Raw genomic sequence first — 17,205 nt, 5'->3', positions numbered from 1 at the left:
ACATTTTTTCATTTGAAGTTAGCAACGTAAAGAATACAATGTTTGCTATTTCTAAGATAGAGTGATTTTAGCCATATTTCAGATGACCATATCATCGGGGGTATACGAATACACTGGTAATGAAATAACTTTTTTGAACGGGTAATTTTTCTTATTTATCATGTTCAAATATTTAGTTTGGCCCGTGAAAAGCGAGTGTGCTAGGTCGAGATGTGTGGAATGCACTTTGACACAATTCGCCATTTCAGCACTTCATGTTCCTCCTGTTACTTTGCACGTGATACAGTTCACGGAAGCTTTTAGATAAAAGCCAAGGTCTCTGGTTTCATTTCATGCTTTAATACACGTAAATAACTAGCCTTAAACTTGAGAGCTCCCCATATTAGCATTAAGTCATCAAATAATTCGTTTCAGGTGAAATTTTCGAGTTTATATTGAGCCGTTCAAGTGAGATGAAAGAGCCGTTCCCAGGGAAAAACAACTTGAAATCAGTGAAATTAATACCCTGTCTCTCATATCATGCTACACTGAAAAAACACACACATACACACATGCACAAAAAAAAAAAAAAGAAGACGCATTCTAACAACCAGCCGGAAGCCACAAGAAACTTCAAATAGCTTCATCACTTCGTTTAACAAAACAAAGTCTTCCAGTGCTCTGTGACATGGCTAGCAAATCTCTCACATCAATCAATTGGCCGGTCGATGGGCAAAATTCTGCCCCCTCGAATGCCCAGAAGGAAGGGTCAGCGGCCAGCCATGGAGGTCGGACACGTTTCTTTCCCTCTGTGTATTTCTGACAAATGTTTTAAGTTTTGACTTACTCTGTCCTCTCGGTGACCTCCTTCTCAAATTCAAGCATTTTGACTTCTAAAAGTCATTAAGTCGTTATTTATTTGTGGCTGCTGCTTTTTTACTCAGCGTTGTGTCGCGATGGCGGCTTCGAAGGTGAAGACTCGTTCCAGCAATTTGGCAGAAGATTCAGTCCTCTCTTTTGCTAAGCAAATTAACGATTACATAAAAACGTCTACTTTATTTCAAGAGGCCATTCTAAAAGCATTTAATGCTGCAGTTGAAGAAACAATTAAGCCTCTCAACAAGGAGATTGCGTTGCTACAATGCGAAGTAAGGATGTTGAAGTCTAAACTCACTGAAGCTAGTGCTAAACCCGACAACCAACAGTATTCTAGAAGAAGCAATATCCGTATCTTTGGACTAGCTGAAACTGAAGGAGAGGATTGTTACGATGTAGTGCTGAAAGTATGCCCGAATGACTTAGAAATAAATGATGCAAGAGATGAACTGGACCGCGCACACTGCATGGGTAAACCTAAAGAATCCCAAGATGGCCAAACCTTACCACCGCCCCGCGCGAGGACCGTCAAACTTTCTGGATACAGCATCAAGATGAAATTTTTTAGGGAAGAAGAAAGCTTGGCCCTAAAAAGATATTCATTAATGAAGGTTTAACGAAAGAAAACCACAAATTTCTTCTTTATGTGAAAAAGCAATGCCCTGAGAGAACGGATGTTTTATGAGTCAAATGAGTCAATGAGTCATGAGTCATGAGTCAACAGGTCGGATCAGCGGTTTTTCATAAAGATTGGACCTGCTGAGTTCCAACCCAAAATGGCGGACAAATCAGCAAAGCATGAGGTGAGTGAAATCCTTGTCCATCTGCTAAGACATGCTTATTTTATGCCGAAAGGCTTTTAAGAAATCCAAATATTAAGTCAGGGCATCGTTTTATCGGATTTTTCTGGTCTTCCAGTCGAAAGAAATCCGTTTTTCAAGGCATTGTTTTGTGGTATAGTTGTACAGTATTAACACACTTCATTCACTAATACTGCTATCGAGTAAGCGTAATTTGCATTTGAAACAACACAAAAGACTTGTCAAAAGGAAGTAAAATAGCTTTGTATTGTTGACACTTGACTTCCTTCAAATTAATACGAATTAATGTTAGAGGCATAATCAGTTCAAAATTAACTGTTTGGGTGCGTGAGTAAGTTGAAGTTTACGCCACAAGGTATCCAATTTTAATTTAATTCCACTCTCTCAGGAAATTCTAATAAGTCGTAACTTTGAGAACGCCCAGTACTTGAAAAGTCATTCATTTTGGCTTTTCCTTAGTGTGTGTGCGAAATGTTACAAAAAAATAACATTGGCAAGTCTGTTTCTGCATTCATTATTATGTAAGTGTACAGTGCTAGTGGCTTTGAAACCGTGAAAACTAGTTTTCTTATTTTGCCATAACAATAAGTACAATTTGATACAAATTTAATCACAAGCTCTTAAATTCTTTTGATATAAGCTTACAGGAAAAAATCAATGCTTAACCATGAAATCCTGGGGCTTGCTTTTCTGTTCTTTTTTTGCAATATTATTATTATTCATTATGTAAACTCTTGAAGATGATCTAGCTGTTATGGGATCTTGCCCCTTTTACATATCGTTCTTCTAGCTTGCTTGATTTGTTATGTTAGTGTGCCATTTAAGTGAAATGACGAGATGAATAAATATGACATTTGCCAATTTTCCATTTTACAGGACATACCTGTACATGAAGTTGATTTGACTGAAAGCCCAGTTAAGAAATTCAAACCCATTTTGCTTCCCCATTACCCTTCTGATGAGGTAAGAAAGAAAAGTATGCTTTTCCCATCAATTCCAGATGCCATGTCAGAAGTTGTGGTAAATGTAACCCTACAAGGTTAATATATAGCTCATTTGGGGGTATAGCCCCTTTTACGGATCCGATCCACATGGACTTTGTCAAGTTTATTTGTCATTTATTTTACTGTGCCATCTAATGGAAATGTCAATCATCAATTTTCTATCCGATAGAATATTCCTGTAGTTGGTTTGACTCAAAGCCCAGTGAAACCAAGTTTCAGTCCTCAAGAATGTTCTGATGAGGTAAGAAAATAAAGTATAATAAATTATCTTGTTAAGTCCTGAGGTGCTGTTGATTAATTTAAACAGAAACTGAGGTGGCTTAAATATCTTAAGGGTTTCACTTGTTGGTGTTTTTGTACATTTAATCTAATGTTTGTTGACAAGTCATCTGAATGCCTAACCAAACAAAACTTCACTTCAGTTAAAAAAAAATGTTTATTATATATCACAATTATTCAGAAATAGTGAATTTTGTAATTAGTTAAAACCAATCCTCTTGGGTGGTTGTTTCATTGAGAAAGGAGACAAAAGAATTTGCCAAATGTCTAGCCCAAGAAATATTTGCAGTCAATCAAGAAATTTGAACAGTACAGTGGCACTATGTGCTTACGAGTGTATACACTGGCATATCTTCCAAGCTAATTCAAATGTATTTTGTTACAGGAGAGTGAATCAAGTGATAGTTTGCCATCTGTATTTGGTGACATCAACAACAAATTAACATCAATGGTTAGACCAGGGTATGTGAAGGATGATTTTTGGATTATTTTTTAAAACTAACTTTGCGAAATAATGAAACATACAAAGTATATCTGTTACAGGTCAAAATTAATTTTAGGTTAAATGTCTTCAGCCTAGGTTGATTCTCAATTTTCTCTGTCTTCTAGCCCTAATCATTCATGAATTATATTTAGAGCCAGGAGGCAATGGAAATTGAGAATCAAACTGGCTGGGATTAAGATTGTTTGCGTTAACTGAGACTTTGAATTTAAAATGTTTCATCATAATTATAGGTGTAAAATTTACCTTGTGATGGTAAGAGAAGAAAAGGAAGGCTTTGCAAAATGTTTTAGATTTTGAAATAGGAAACAGAAACAATGTAGTTCTTGTCTCTTGCCTTGTAGTGTGAAGCCATAAACACTCCCATTTGGGAAATCTGGTATCAATATGTTAACCGAGAAATGGTGTTTCTCAATTAGTAAAACAGGTTGGATGAAAAGAAATGGAACTGACACCAAAAGAGGCATGACCTTAAAGAACATTTTTGTAAATTAGCGGACCCTTCTTGATGTATTTTGCAAGTTTTTGTTTCAAATTATTGGTAACTGGGCAAGGGGGAGGGTTGCACTCATTTTGAAATCTAACATCCAGACTTGAGACCAGATGTTTTGCACAAAAAAGTAATTAAATTGAGGCAAAGAAGGAAACATTTTGGTGCAAAAAAACATTATTGAAAAAAAGAAATCTGGAGAATATACTTTCTTGCGGGTTTTCCTCACTGTCTAAACCCCTCCCCATTACCCTCACTTCTTTGAGCCGTTTCTTGTTTAGTGTATTATTAATTGGTTTCACTGTCAGGAACATTAAAGACATGAAAGTCAACATGCTAGTCAACATTGTTAAACAGTTACATTCATATCCTTCAATTATGAAAATATCAATAACATTCACTCTCTATGCTTCAGGAGCCATCAGAACAGAGTTGTACTTATAATTGTCTTATAATGCATCCAATCTGGCTTTGTCGACTGCTGGTGGTCGCCCATGGAATGCATACTTTAAATCAAAAAGGGGTGGATTTAGTGGTATAAGAAGATGTGCAACGGGTAAAGGATCACCCAGATGTCCAAATGAAATTTGCTGGTTTAAATGACAGTATGGAAAAGAAAACAGAGTTAACTTTGAGGAAAGAAATGGGATTAAAGTTGCCACAGTTGCAACACAGAGGCTGAAAACGTACCTTGTCCTGCTGTGAAAGTGTGGGAGGTTAGTGAGGACAAGAAGTGGGTGACTGTTTATCACCACAATCACCACACCTGCGAGCCCGTTAAAAACAATGTGTCAAAGAAGGTCAGGGAAGAGGCAACAGCAGCCTTTCAAAAGAAACGCTAGCTGAACCCCCTACGATCTATTAATGATAGGATCATTACTGCTTTAGAGCAAGGTGTCTCCAACGAAGAGGTTAGGCAGTTAGCTGAATCTTTAGTTGATAAGGCTTCAGTGTCCAACATCAAAGCAAGTGCAAGGGCAGAAATGGACAGTTCTGGCCATAACTTTGATGCAGTTGGAAAATATCGAGAGAAGGTGTGTGAAAAGCTTGATGATTCTTACCTCATCTACAAAGTTCATAACAAATCATTAGATCCGAGCCGACCCTCCTTTGTTTTTAAGAGCAGTAAAGAGCAGTTGCAGATAGCTGTAGATATGGACAGGCAAGGAAGCAATCCTCTTGGTGAGGAGTACTGTCATCTGGATGGTAATCACAAAAGATGTGCTGGATTCAAAACCATAACATTATGGATGTACCATCCCTTTCTTCGACAAATGTGTAAAATTGCAACCATGGAAGTAGAATCGGAGAATACATTAGCCATGAATTTATTCTGGGAGGTGTTAAATGAAGCCCTTCAGGAATATACCGCCAATCCAACCATTAGATTCAGGCCATATGGTTACATGATGGATGAGGCTGGAGCCTTCTGGTCCTCCATTGCAAATATCCAAGGAGAAGAGGATTTCCAAAGGTCTGCCAAGTGTAAAACATTTTGACTTTACTGTGTTGCGACAAGAGAAGACCCTTATTGGAGGTGAGGTGAAAAGTGAATTTAAATTCCTCTGTAACTCACTTCAGAAGGCAGAAACTCCCCTGGTATTTCAGAAAGCATCTGAAAGAATGGATGAATTCATTGAGACAAACAGTCATCTAAAGTCATGGTGGACCTGGTAGCAAAAGAGACAAGGCCATGTTTTCCGTGCTTACAAGCCTCACCACAATGTCCTTAAAGCCAATCATGCAGAGATTGGGCACTCGTGGTGGGCAAAGATTGGTGCAGTCAATCTAACCCTTATTGATGTTTGCAGGGAGGAAGTGGCAGAAAGTCTTAAATTGGCTGCTACTCTTAGAGCATATGGCTCTGGTGCTTTTAAAGGTGGTGAAGGACCCAGCTCTGCTGATCTGCGGAAGGGGAGGTATGCTGAACAAAACAAGAGAGCACATGCAAGAACTGGATGAAGTGAAGCAGGCAAGTCCAGCTGCTTCTATCATAACCAACCGGGAAACAAATGGTTTTCTTGACCCCACCTCTTCACTCCGACATGATCCTGTAAAGCGACCCACCAGGGGAAACAAGGGCAGAGCTGTGCCATATCGGTTACAGAGATCAAAGGACTTTATGAGATCCTTGGAGATTGGCAAGAAAACCAAAAAATCCTTTAATGTGCTAAAGAAAGTGGTGACAACTGAGAGGGTTGAAACACACTTGAAGCACTTAACTGGAAAGATCCAGAAGGTCACCATCTCTACCTCCCCAGACTGTGCAGACTGTGTCTTCTGCACCCGTCAAACTCTTTGCTCTCATATTTTGTGGGTGTATCTTTTAGTATGCAAGTTGCCAGAAGCAAGCCCAATTTTGCAGCAGAGAGCCCTTACCACTGAGGAAATGGCAGATGTAGGATCCAGCCTTCCCTCTACACCACAGATCTCATCAGCAAGTGCATTGAGACTTGTATGCTCCTCACCAGAAACATCAGCAGGAGTTAGCCCACAGCCCAGTTGCCCAGCAATTACTCTAGCTCTTTATCCCCCAGTAGCTATTTCCTCCATTTTTTAAAGTAAGATTGAATGAAAAAAGTCCTGGTTTCATTTTATTCCATATTTACGATTGTTGTGACCGGTTGACAACATAAACTGACCCGAGTACGGCTTTTGAACTCCGCTAAAATCTTTTGAGACTGCCCCTAAAAGATGGAAAACCAAGGAAAAAAGTCTTATGAGCATAGGTCATGCACATGGAATGCCCTGTAGCAAGAATCAGTAAACCATTGTTGTTTGAAACGTTTTCATGTTGTGTTTATCTCAGTTTTAGCATCGGAATGCCATGACAGAAAAGCTCAAATTTCACTAAAAGTACTACTTGTAATTCGCGGCCTCAAAAATTTCCTTCTGTGGATTTTATAAGAAGAAATGATGCTCTTTCACGTGGTGTAAATCTTTATCCTCAACGCCATGTACCAGTTGATGATTTTAGCCTTGCAAATTTGTAAATTTGGCATCACGAGAAATCGCTTAAAATTTTTTTTTTAAATTGTTAATATTGAAAAATCTCCTAAATATTTAATTTTCACTTCAGATGAGTAACACACCATTCATGATGTCTATAATTATGTACTTTATCAGACTGGATGTTTTTCGTTTGGAACAAAACTGGTTTGATTTTTAAGACAAGGCCTTCGCAACATGTCGGAGCGAAATAAAACATGTATTTCTTGCCATAGTTTACCGTGGGCTATGTTGTGAATTTTTTTGAGAATTTCGAGTTTTTCGCTATTGCACACCTCTGGTTGATATTTACAGACATCCACTCTTAATGGTCATTACGACCCCGTTACTCCTTTGGTGTGCAGTGATTTTCGCTGTTTATTGTATCGTTGGATGGAGTGCAACAATTTGTTTCAAGTGATCAGCAAACCAACTCGCATCACACCTACAGGCGCTACTCTGTTTGACCTTGTAATAACCAATTGTCCAGGTTATTTTGTCAATTCTGGAACATTAAGTCCTCCATCGAATTGCGACCATTCTGTTGTATTCGCAAATTTAAGTATCTCCATTTCAAACAACAAATGTTATATGCATACCGTCTGGGATTCCCAAAATGCAAATACGAATTCATTAAAAGCGGCATTATCTAATTATGATTGGAATGGTTGCATAAAAGAATGCCATGATGTTAACATTGCATATAAAAATTGATTTTCGATTTTTCTCGGCATTGTGGAAGAATATATACCACGTAAAACTGTAGTTATTCGCCCAAAAGACAAACCTTGGATAAGTAGTGGCGTCAGGATTACTTAAAATTCACACTAACAGAAATTTGTTGTCATCTTGGGAAAAGTGCCGGTCTCAAAGGAATTTCACAACGGCACTAATAAAGTTTAGCAAAAATCAGTACTATGCAAAGCTGAATAATAAATTCCAGGATCCAAACACAAGTTCTAAAAAGTGGTGGGGCATTGTTAAATCTCTTTATGGGCAACAATTACATACTACAGTACCTACCCTAGTTGAGGGCCCTGTCATGATTTGTGATGCAAGGGACAAAGCAGAATTACTGAATGAGTTTTTTTGTAGCCAGAGCCGTTTAGATGAAAGCTCGTCTTTCATTCCTGCTGTTTTTGATTATATTCCGACTTCTCGAATTTTTTCTAACGTTGTTGCTTGTGAATGGGAAGTTAACGCTTTACTGAGCAGTGTAAACATAAACAAAGCATGTGGTCCTGATGGTATAAGTAACAAAATGATTAAAATTTTGTGCTGACGGCATAAAAAAAGGTTTTTACTGACTGGGTTAATCTCTCACTCCAGTCTGCAGTTTTTCCTGATGATTGGAAAAAATCTAATGTTACTCCAATATTCAAAAAGGATGATTGTCAATTGAAATCAAATTATCGCCCTGTTTTTTTTATTAAATGCTTTTTCTAAAATAATTGAAAAGGTTGTGTTTACTAGAGTATACAATTTCCTGTTGGACATCAATTTTCTTAATCCGCTGCAGTCAAGTTTTCGTCCAGGTGATTCAACAGTCAATCAGTTAGTTTATATAGTACACAAAATTTATGATGCCTTTGAACGCGGCAAAAAAGTCAGAATGGTTTATCTTGATATTAGCAAAGCTTTCGACAGTGTGGCATAAGTGTCTTCTTTTTAAATTGAAATCAATCGGCATCAGAGATCATCTTGTAGGTTGGATTACGAATTACCTTTCTCATCGCAAGCAACGAGTGATTATCGATGGACAGTCCTCAAACAGAAGCAATGACTCTGCTGGTGTACCTCAAGGATCAGTGCTTGGTCCATTATTATTATTAATTTATATTAACGACATTACAAAGAAACTTAAATCTGATTACCTTTTGTATGCTGACCATACCCTCTTCGACATTGTAGGAGACCCAGTTACTTCTTCGCTAAAACTTGATAATGATCTTTCTGAGATTGAAGACTTGGCTTGGAAATGGCTTGTTAGTGTCAACCCCTCGAAGACTGAATGCATGACCTTCTCAGTAAAACGAATTAAGACATTTCACCCAGATTTATTTTACGGTGATAAAAAAATTATCGAAGTTGCACAACACACCCATCTCGGTGTTGTTCTTTGCAACAACCTTTCTTGGAGGGCCCATATCTTTAAAGTGATACTATGACGAAATTCGTGTCTTTCTAATCTGAGCCATTTTAAAACATAAACAAGTAGTCTGTACATAAAGAAGAATGCTGTTTACTATTTTCAAATATATCTTTTTGTTCCAGAGATATTCAAGTTTTTAAAATATGCAAATTAGCCAAGTGATGACGTCACAAACTCAACCGAATTTTGGTCAAATATTATGAAAAAAGATATCTCAGCCAATTTGTATCAGAAATGCTTGATTCTTTGCAGTGACATTGTTCTAGGTTCGCTCCATAATATAAGCTTATTAGTTTAGTTACCATGGCAACATACTGGGTTCCAGTCCTCCCTGATACTTAAGGCTTTGCTAGCCACCTTTGGCATTCTATTTTGATATTTGCCAATGTTGCCTCATCTGCATGATCCAGCAAGCGTACTAAAATATTGAAATCAGGTTGGAGGGGACTGGAAAAGAGTGAGTTGCCATGGGAACCGAAATTTTTTCGCCGTAGGTGTATTGCCTTTAGAACTATTAGCCTGCCAGGTTTCAATGGTCTCTGCTGTAAATTGACTGAGATAGCTCTATTTATATACTTGATGTTATATTGAGTTGAGAATATGACGTCATCAGTCCTCTCATTTACATATTTTACACATTTTTCAAACGTGAATATCTCCGGAACCGATGCAGATATTTAGAAACCGTAAACGGCGCTTTTAATCTTTCCTAGAATTCTATGTGATAAACCTTAAAATTTAAGAGGTAAAGATTTGATCATAGTAGCACTTTAAGATTTATGAGAAAGCTTCAGCTTGTAAAAGGCTTAATATTCTAAAAGGTATCAAGTACACGGTTGACAGGACTACTTTAAGAAAATTGTACAAATCTTTGGCGCATCCTCCAATGGAATACGCTGACGTATAATGGAACGGATGTACTGAAAGCGAAAGCGATCTCGTCGAGCATGTGCAATATGAGGTAGCTAAAATCGTAACCAGGGCTATGAAGGGGACCAGCAATCATCGTCTTAGGCAAGAACTTGGATGGAAAGATCTCAAAACTAAAAGAGCCATTCATAAATTGCTGTTATATTTTAAGATCGTTAATAATTTTTGTCCTAGTTATTTAGTTGATTTATTACCCTTACAAGTTAGTGAAAGGACAACTTACGCCTTAAGTACGGCATCAAATTACTCTCTTCTTGCAGACTGCACTGAGCATTGTAAAAGATCTTTTTTCCCTCAACTACTACCTTGTGGAATGACATTAGTTTTGACATACGTTGTCTCGAATCCATTGGTTCTTTTTAAAAAGCTTTATTCAATGTACCTATACACTACTTATGATTTTGCTATTGATAGATTTAATGCAATTTTCCACACTCATTTACGTTTAGACACTTGCACGCTAAACTATTATCTCTATAAAATAGGTTGCAAAGAAAGCCCCGTGTGTTTTTGTGGTTTCTACAACGAGACAATTAAGCATTTTCTTCTTGAATGTCCACTTTATTCTGCCCCTAGAATTAATCTGCTCTCCTCTGCTTCTTGCATATTTGCTGACAGGTGGCTTTCCATGTCTAAGGCACAAATAGTATCCGTTTTTCTGTTTGGATCACAGTTACTTTCTCCTAAGGAAAAAAATGATCTATTTTTTCATGTCCAGTCTTTTACGTCTGAATCGAAGAGATTTTATCAACGTACGTAGATGTGTATTTTCCACCTGTAAGCATTGCTTAATGCTGCTTTTTGTTTGTTTTGCTGCCACTTTTACCAATTATTATTTAATGTAAATTTTCAATTCAATGTTATTTCAAAGTGAGCCCTCTCGATGAGTTTTTTTTCTCTTAGGGCAAACTTCGACAATAAAATATGTTTAAATTAAAAAAAAATGCCCAGAAAGAAAGATAATTTCCTCCTAACACTATAATGTGGCCTAAATCAACCCAAAACACAGTATTTTGGCTAAGAACAGTACCTGCTGAGATTTTTGTCGCCTCTTCAACTCTTCACCTCATAAACTATCACTGTTGATTGCGGGGAAGGGTGGTCAAGGCAAATCTTTGCTCGGTCTTAGCTAGCAGACCGCCTCATGAGAGCAAGATTTTGCTCCCAAAAAACAGAAATTCTGTTTTTTTGGAGTAGAATCTCGTTTCCATACGGGGACGCGAAACCTTGGTAGTGAATCCCGGTTATCGCCAGCATTCTATCGGCAAGCAACCGGAAGGTGAAGGGCCTCTGACGAAGAAGGGTAACCATGACAATTCCTTACCACATCGCTAAAACACTTCAAACCCTGGTGTACTTTGGCTTCTAATTCGTGCTCACCTGAACAATCCTCCAAATAAACCATAGAAATCAAAAGTTGATTCACTGGGGATTTTGAAAACTGGCCGCTTAATAGAGGTTGGCCGTTGAATAGAGGTATCGAATACAGCACTTTACTGACAAAATAATAATTTGGGACTTTGGAAAGCGGCCGCTTAATGGAGGGTGGCCGCTTAATAGAGGTCCAACTGTATGTCTAAATCTTAGCTGTACGTGTCGTTTTTCTACGCTGATGGGTGGGCGTGATTTTAACTTTGGTCCCTCAAACCATGGTCGCCATGTTTGACAAAATCTTCCCCCATCGGGGTGTACAAGGTGAGGATCCTTCTGATTTCGGGTGTGCCGACGTTTTCAATTTTTGCTGTTGTAACACACTAAGAATTAGTTGTACTATATTTTGGTTCAACCTTTCGTCTCAGTAGAATCACTATTAATATTTCTTTTAATTAGCAATTTAGAAATTAAGAGCCGTTGTCAGTAACTTTCGAGAATCCGGCGACAGAAGCAAAAATTCGAATTTTTTTTTATTTGCCCCAAAAGACCCTTTTGTGGAACTATTTTCAAAAATAATATTCAAAAGTTCCAGCGAATTTTTATTTTGGCGAAAATTGGGAAAGTTCGAAATCGGCCAAAACGTGCCCGATGGCCCAACTGAAATTATGCAAATTAGTACATTTTCAAAACTCTCGTTCAAGACAAGGCAACGTTTACTCGTGTTGATACTTTCACAATCGTTTTTACATCCCTTGTGCTTGCTTCCAAACTATAATTTATCTCGACCTGAACATTCTTTCATTTAAAGTTGCCCACGTATGTTACAAAGTCAAGAACCGGGTTAGGAACCAATATATCGCTTAGATATCTATGCACCGATTCGCTTTCTCTTCCAATCGATTATCATGTAAGAAAACGTGACAAAACGCCAGGTCCATTCGTCGCAGTCTGTCGTCGGCCCCTCTCATCAAGCACCAAGAAGATCCTGGAAACTAGGTTGTTTCAGCGCTTGCAAAACGGAGGAAGGCACAAGGTGTGTGATAGAATATTTACGAATCTTCTATTTTCCAGGTCCATCATGTCCATCCTCAAATTTTACTGTTGTCTAGATGAAGTTGAATGCAGTCGTAACAACGAAGTACTATTTTATTCTGAGCAACTCTTGTTATGCTCTTTTTGAAGCAATGAACGGCTGTGTGAGCTTAGTAATTGTGACACGATAACAGGTACGTCAAACCTTTAGAAAAATAGGTAATTTGCTCACAAGACTTAATCTTATCCAGTTAATATACACAGATGCACTGTTTGTTTTTATTTTTTTTTTTCTCCAAGCTAATATTACATGGAAACCTTTTTTGCTGTAGTTGTGAAAAGATATAGTTAACTCAATACCCAGGGGTCCTATTTCTTTATTATGATATCAGCTTAAGTTGTCAGTACCTATTTGGCTTTGTTGTCAAAACCTTTTTACTTTAAAACCACGTTTAAATTCTGATGTAAGAGAGATTGATGTACTGTTAGTGTAGGTATCATTGGTGCGTTTACACAGCAAGATTTAAAGGTGAACTGGACCACGAGATTTAATGACTACTCTTAAAATAATTAACGTTGTGCCATTCGCCACCCTGTTAATCGGGCATGTGTCCTTTTTTATAACCAGTTCACAAGGATCTCAAAATTGTTAGTGAACTATTTTTTTTCACTTTTTTAATGCAGTGCCGTGCAAGTCATTGTTATTTCAGGTGGGATATTTTGAATGATGAATGAAAAAAAGCCTTTTTTCCCTTTTTTTAGTTGCCTGTTCTTCTAAAATGGTTAACAGCAGTAAGAGCTCAATCGATAAACACATTGCAATATTATTTATTTTTCAGACTGGCCAGTCAAAAATGTTCCCTTGAAACGATCTGATCCAGAGGAAGAAGGTATAGTAGTCATGGCTGTTCTTATTTTTTGACGGCACTCATTCAAGTACGAGTATCAAGGTAAATTACGTTATGTTACACCATTCTAATACAGTATATTAATTTCAGACAAGATGTATTCTACCATTTTTGATTCAGACTCAGAAGAAGGTACAGTAGATTTGAAATGTGCTGTGCTGGTTAACAGCAGTTAGGGCTCGTGCAATAAACATTTTGCAATATTATTTTTCAGACTCTTCAGTCAAAACGTTTCCCTTGAAAGGATCTTATCCAGAGGAGGAAGGTACAGTAGTCATGGCTGTTATTATAATTTTTTTAAACAGCACTTTTTCAAGTATGAGTGTCAAGGTAAATAACATTTACGAATTATGCTATTCTAAAACAGTTTATTAATTCCAGACAAGAGGTGTGCTTCAAAAATTAGATTCAGACTCAGATGGTATAGTAGATTTGAAATGTGCTGTGCTTATTGCTGTATACATTGTGGTCCATGTTATCATTGGTTCAGTTTTAATTTTCCTTTGTTTTTGGGTATGGTAATGTATGGTAATCAGTATGATCAAAACAAAGGACAACAAAAATTGAACCAAACAAAATTTAACATATGCCCAGTTTGGTTGTAATTAGCTGATTTGTCCATATAGATTCAACAAAAAATATAAACTGTATGCATTGAAAGACTCCTATTTGTATAAAGGTTGATAATCTAGGTCCAAATGTTCAATTATTTCTTTTTTCATTGACTTTCCAAAGAAGAAGATGCAATAATTCCTGAAAGTAAAAATTAGACTTTTTTACATTTGACTCTTTTTGTTATGTATTATTTGTAACACAACCTATTTTATTCTTGTATGCCAGACAAGAAGTATGCTTCTACATCTGATTCGGACTCAGAAGAAGGTACAGTGAATTTGTTTTGTTAGTTTTGCGGCACAAATACATCATTGTCACACGATGACATCAAAATTTTAAATTTTAAGTTATTAATCCTGCCAGGCTAGCTGTTCTTTTAGCATGGTCTAGGTGTTACTAGTTACTGGGAAGAATTTTGTCTTAGCAGAGTGATTCGTTTTAGAGATACACTATTTTGAAATTTGAGACAGTTTAAAACACTGGTGACTTCCTATGAGAGCTTTAACTGTATTTTTCCCTACTTTTAGAAGAAGAAGTGGACTCTAAAAAAACTTATTTCCAGACAACGACAGTGACACTAAAGAGGATGAAGGTAAATCATCAAAGTACATGCAGGCTACCAGGGTAGATAATCCACAGTTACCGTAGCTTCATGCTGAAGACTTGTACTAAGTTAACTGTATGACTGCTGGCAATGCACACGATACAGAGTGGTGATTCTTGTCTAGAGGGTCTATGTCACAGAAGTGTTTAAAATGAGTGAACCTAATGGAAACAGTGAGCTGGTTGCAGAAGGTGGCACAAAGGGGGGTCACTGACAGTGAAGGGGACATACGTTTTGTTAAAGTAATAATTATTATTGTTTCCTGAAGTCAGTGGTTTTAGAGAGCCCTAACCAAAACAATCTGATAAAAAGCAGCAAACATGTGTGGCCATGGCAACCGTGAGTAACTGCAAGCAGGACAGGATTCCTTGGAACACAAAGAGTAGTTTCCTGTGCAGGGACTTATCAATGTCAAAACAAAAAATGACCTTTCCTCCATTCATATGGAAAAGTTAACATGGTCCAGTTTAAAAATGTGACCGCCAGTTGTACTGTCTGCGCATGTTGTGGCTACGAGGCAGTTGCAGTCCCATGAACAGCCAAAAAAGTGTGGGAATTTGGGAATAATTTTGTCACTGTGTAACATCATGGGAAACGTACATGGAAGGCAAGGACAATTGAACCTGACATTAGCAGCAGCGCGAGTGCTTTTTTTCAGGTAAATAGGAATGCAAAACCCTCTCAATACTTATTTGAAAGGCTGAGGGGAGATGCTTAAAGAAGGCAAGACAGTGGCTGAAGTTTATGATAGTGCAAATGCTATGGCTGATCTCAAGAAAATCCAAAACATTAAGCAAAAGGTAATCACTGCAATAAACTCAGTTGGGCATTCAAACGTTAGATCTGCCCCACAGGGGATTTCCTTTGGGGTGCCTCAAGGTTGTATTCTTGGTTCCTTATTTTTTATCCTGTATGTTAATGATTTGAACAATGCTTCCCTGCTTGATGCAATATTGTTTGCTGATGATACAAACCTATTTATCTCCCATAATGATCCTGTTTACCTAATTAACACATTAAATAGAGAATTAAACAAATTGTCAACCTGCTTTGCAGCAAACCGGCTCTCCTTGGCACCTAAAGCACCGTCACCTGGCACAAAAGCCACACCATAGTCGCAAACACAACAAGGACTTGTGCAACACTTATCTTTAGGCAGGATGGCCGGAATAATGCCTCCTGGCAAATTTGTTACAACTGGAAACGTGGCAGACAACTGGAAAGTATGGAAACAAATGTGTGGAGCAAATACACGGTCATTGCTGAATTCGAGATGCAACTGCCAGCATACAAGGTTGCATTGTTTCTCCACTGTATCGGTCAGTTGCATTAAACATTTTTAACGGCTTTCAGTTGGACAGGCCTGACGATAGAATGACTTGGCAAAGATAAAGGCAAAGGCAAAGTTTGACAAATTCATCATTGGAGAACTGAACGAAACTTTCAACTCCAGAAATTGACAGGAAAACAATAGTATTGATATTATGAAAGGTGTTTGTCATCGTGGTTTAAAATGATAGATGAGTTAATCGTTTGTCTCACGATTGAGTCACAAAGATGTGGATCGCGACGTTTCGACCGCTATACTGCTGGTCTTCATCAGGCGATGGTGTCAACTGATTGCGTGACAGTATAAGTAGCACCTTGGTTTGTGTTGATTGGTGCGTTTCGATCCTCTCTTAGGCTGTTGTTGATTGGAGGATTACGATCCTCGTCGTTCAGACTAGAAATTGTTCCCTCGGCCGTCCGCCTTGGTACCGATCGGCTGCTGTGTTGTTTGACCGTAGGGATCCACGCTTCCGGAATTTCAATTCCATTATCCCTATTGATGTTGTCAGGGTGAAGTCTAATGTGAATAGCCTCTTTAACCCTACGGGTGTACCAATGTGGGTCTCGGTCAATAAACTTAACCTCATCCCAGCGCGGATAGTGGCCCGTCGCATTGCTGTGTTCTGAAACGGCGGAGGATTGGATTCAAGCAAGCCGTATGTCTCTATCGTCTTCCTTAATCCTTTCATGCATAGATCTTCCCGTCTCTCCAATATACACCTTGCCACACTCACAGCGAATCTTCTAGACTACTCCGTCTTGTTTTGCAGGGTCTACAGTGTCCTTAGGTCGCACTAGGTGTGATCTAAGTGTTGTGTCAGATCTGAAAACTGTCCGTATGCCTTGCTGTTGTAGGAAACGGCGAAGAGCCTCTGATAACCCTTTGACGTATGGTAGCACCGCAGTAGATATAATTTGAGGCGCACGTTCTTTTGTGGCTGTTTGTTTCTTTGTTTTCGTAATGTTTTTCACAAACGAACACGGATAACCGTTAGAAACAAGAACTGGTGAGAGGTGTTTCTTTTCTTGCAAGATAACTGATGGTTTAGTTATGAGGTGTTTCGATCTATCGTACAGGCACTTGACAATACCTCGTTTTACAGATTGCGGGTGGTGTGAATCATACGCTAGGTAATGGTCAGTGTGTGTAGGCTTTCTTCAGAGGATAGCAAGAGAGCAGCACATTGGGCCTCTGAACTGCAGTTTCACAATAAACCATTTGATTGGAATTGATGTTGATACAACTTATGACGTTGTCTTGTCAGAGTTCCATTGTCAATATTGGCCAGTTGTGACAAGGAGGATATCCTGAATGGATATAG

The 17,205-nt window shown here is 38.2% G+C and overlaps 1 protein-coding gene across 1 annotated transcript; it reads left to right on the top strand.

The window, feature by feature from the left end:
- The first annotated feature begins 920 nt into the window (after positions 1-920).
- On the top strand, positions 921-1,515 carry LOC146468804 (uncharacterized). Its single transcript, XM_085124168.1, has one exon. It carries the CDS (start codon positions 936-938, stop codon positions 1,470-1,472), a length of 537 nt encoding a protein of 178 aa, XP_084980294.1. The 5' UTR covers positions 921-935; the 3' UTR covers positions 1,473-1,515.
- Positions 1,516-17,205: the final 15,690 nt, after the last annotated feature.

This window comes from Pavona decussata, unplaced genomic scaffold (genome assembly GCF_977016875.1).
Source record: "Pavona decussata unplaced genomic scaffold, jaPavDecu1.1 SCAFFOLD_129, whole genome shotgun sequence".
Taxonomy (NCBI): Eukaryota; Metazoa; Cnidaria; class Anthozoa; order Scleractinia; family Agariciidae; genus Pavona; species Pavona decussata.
This window is presented reverse-complemented; position numbering and strand designations above follow the sequence as displayed.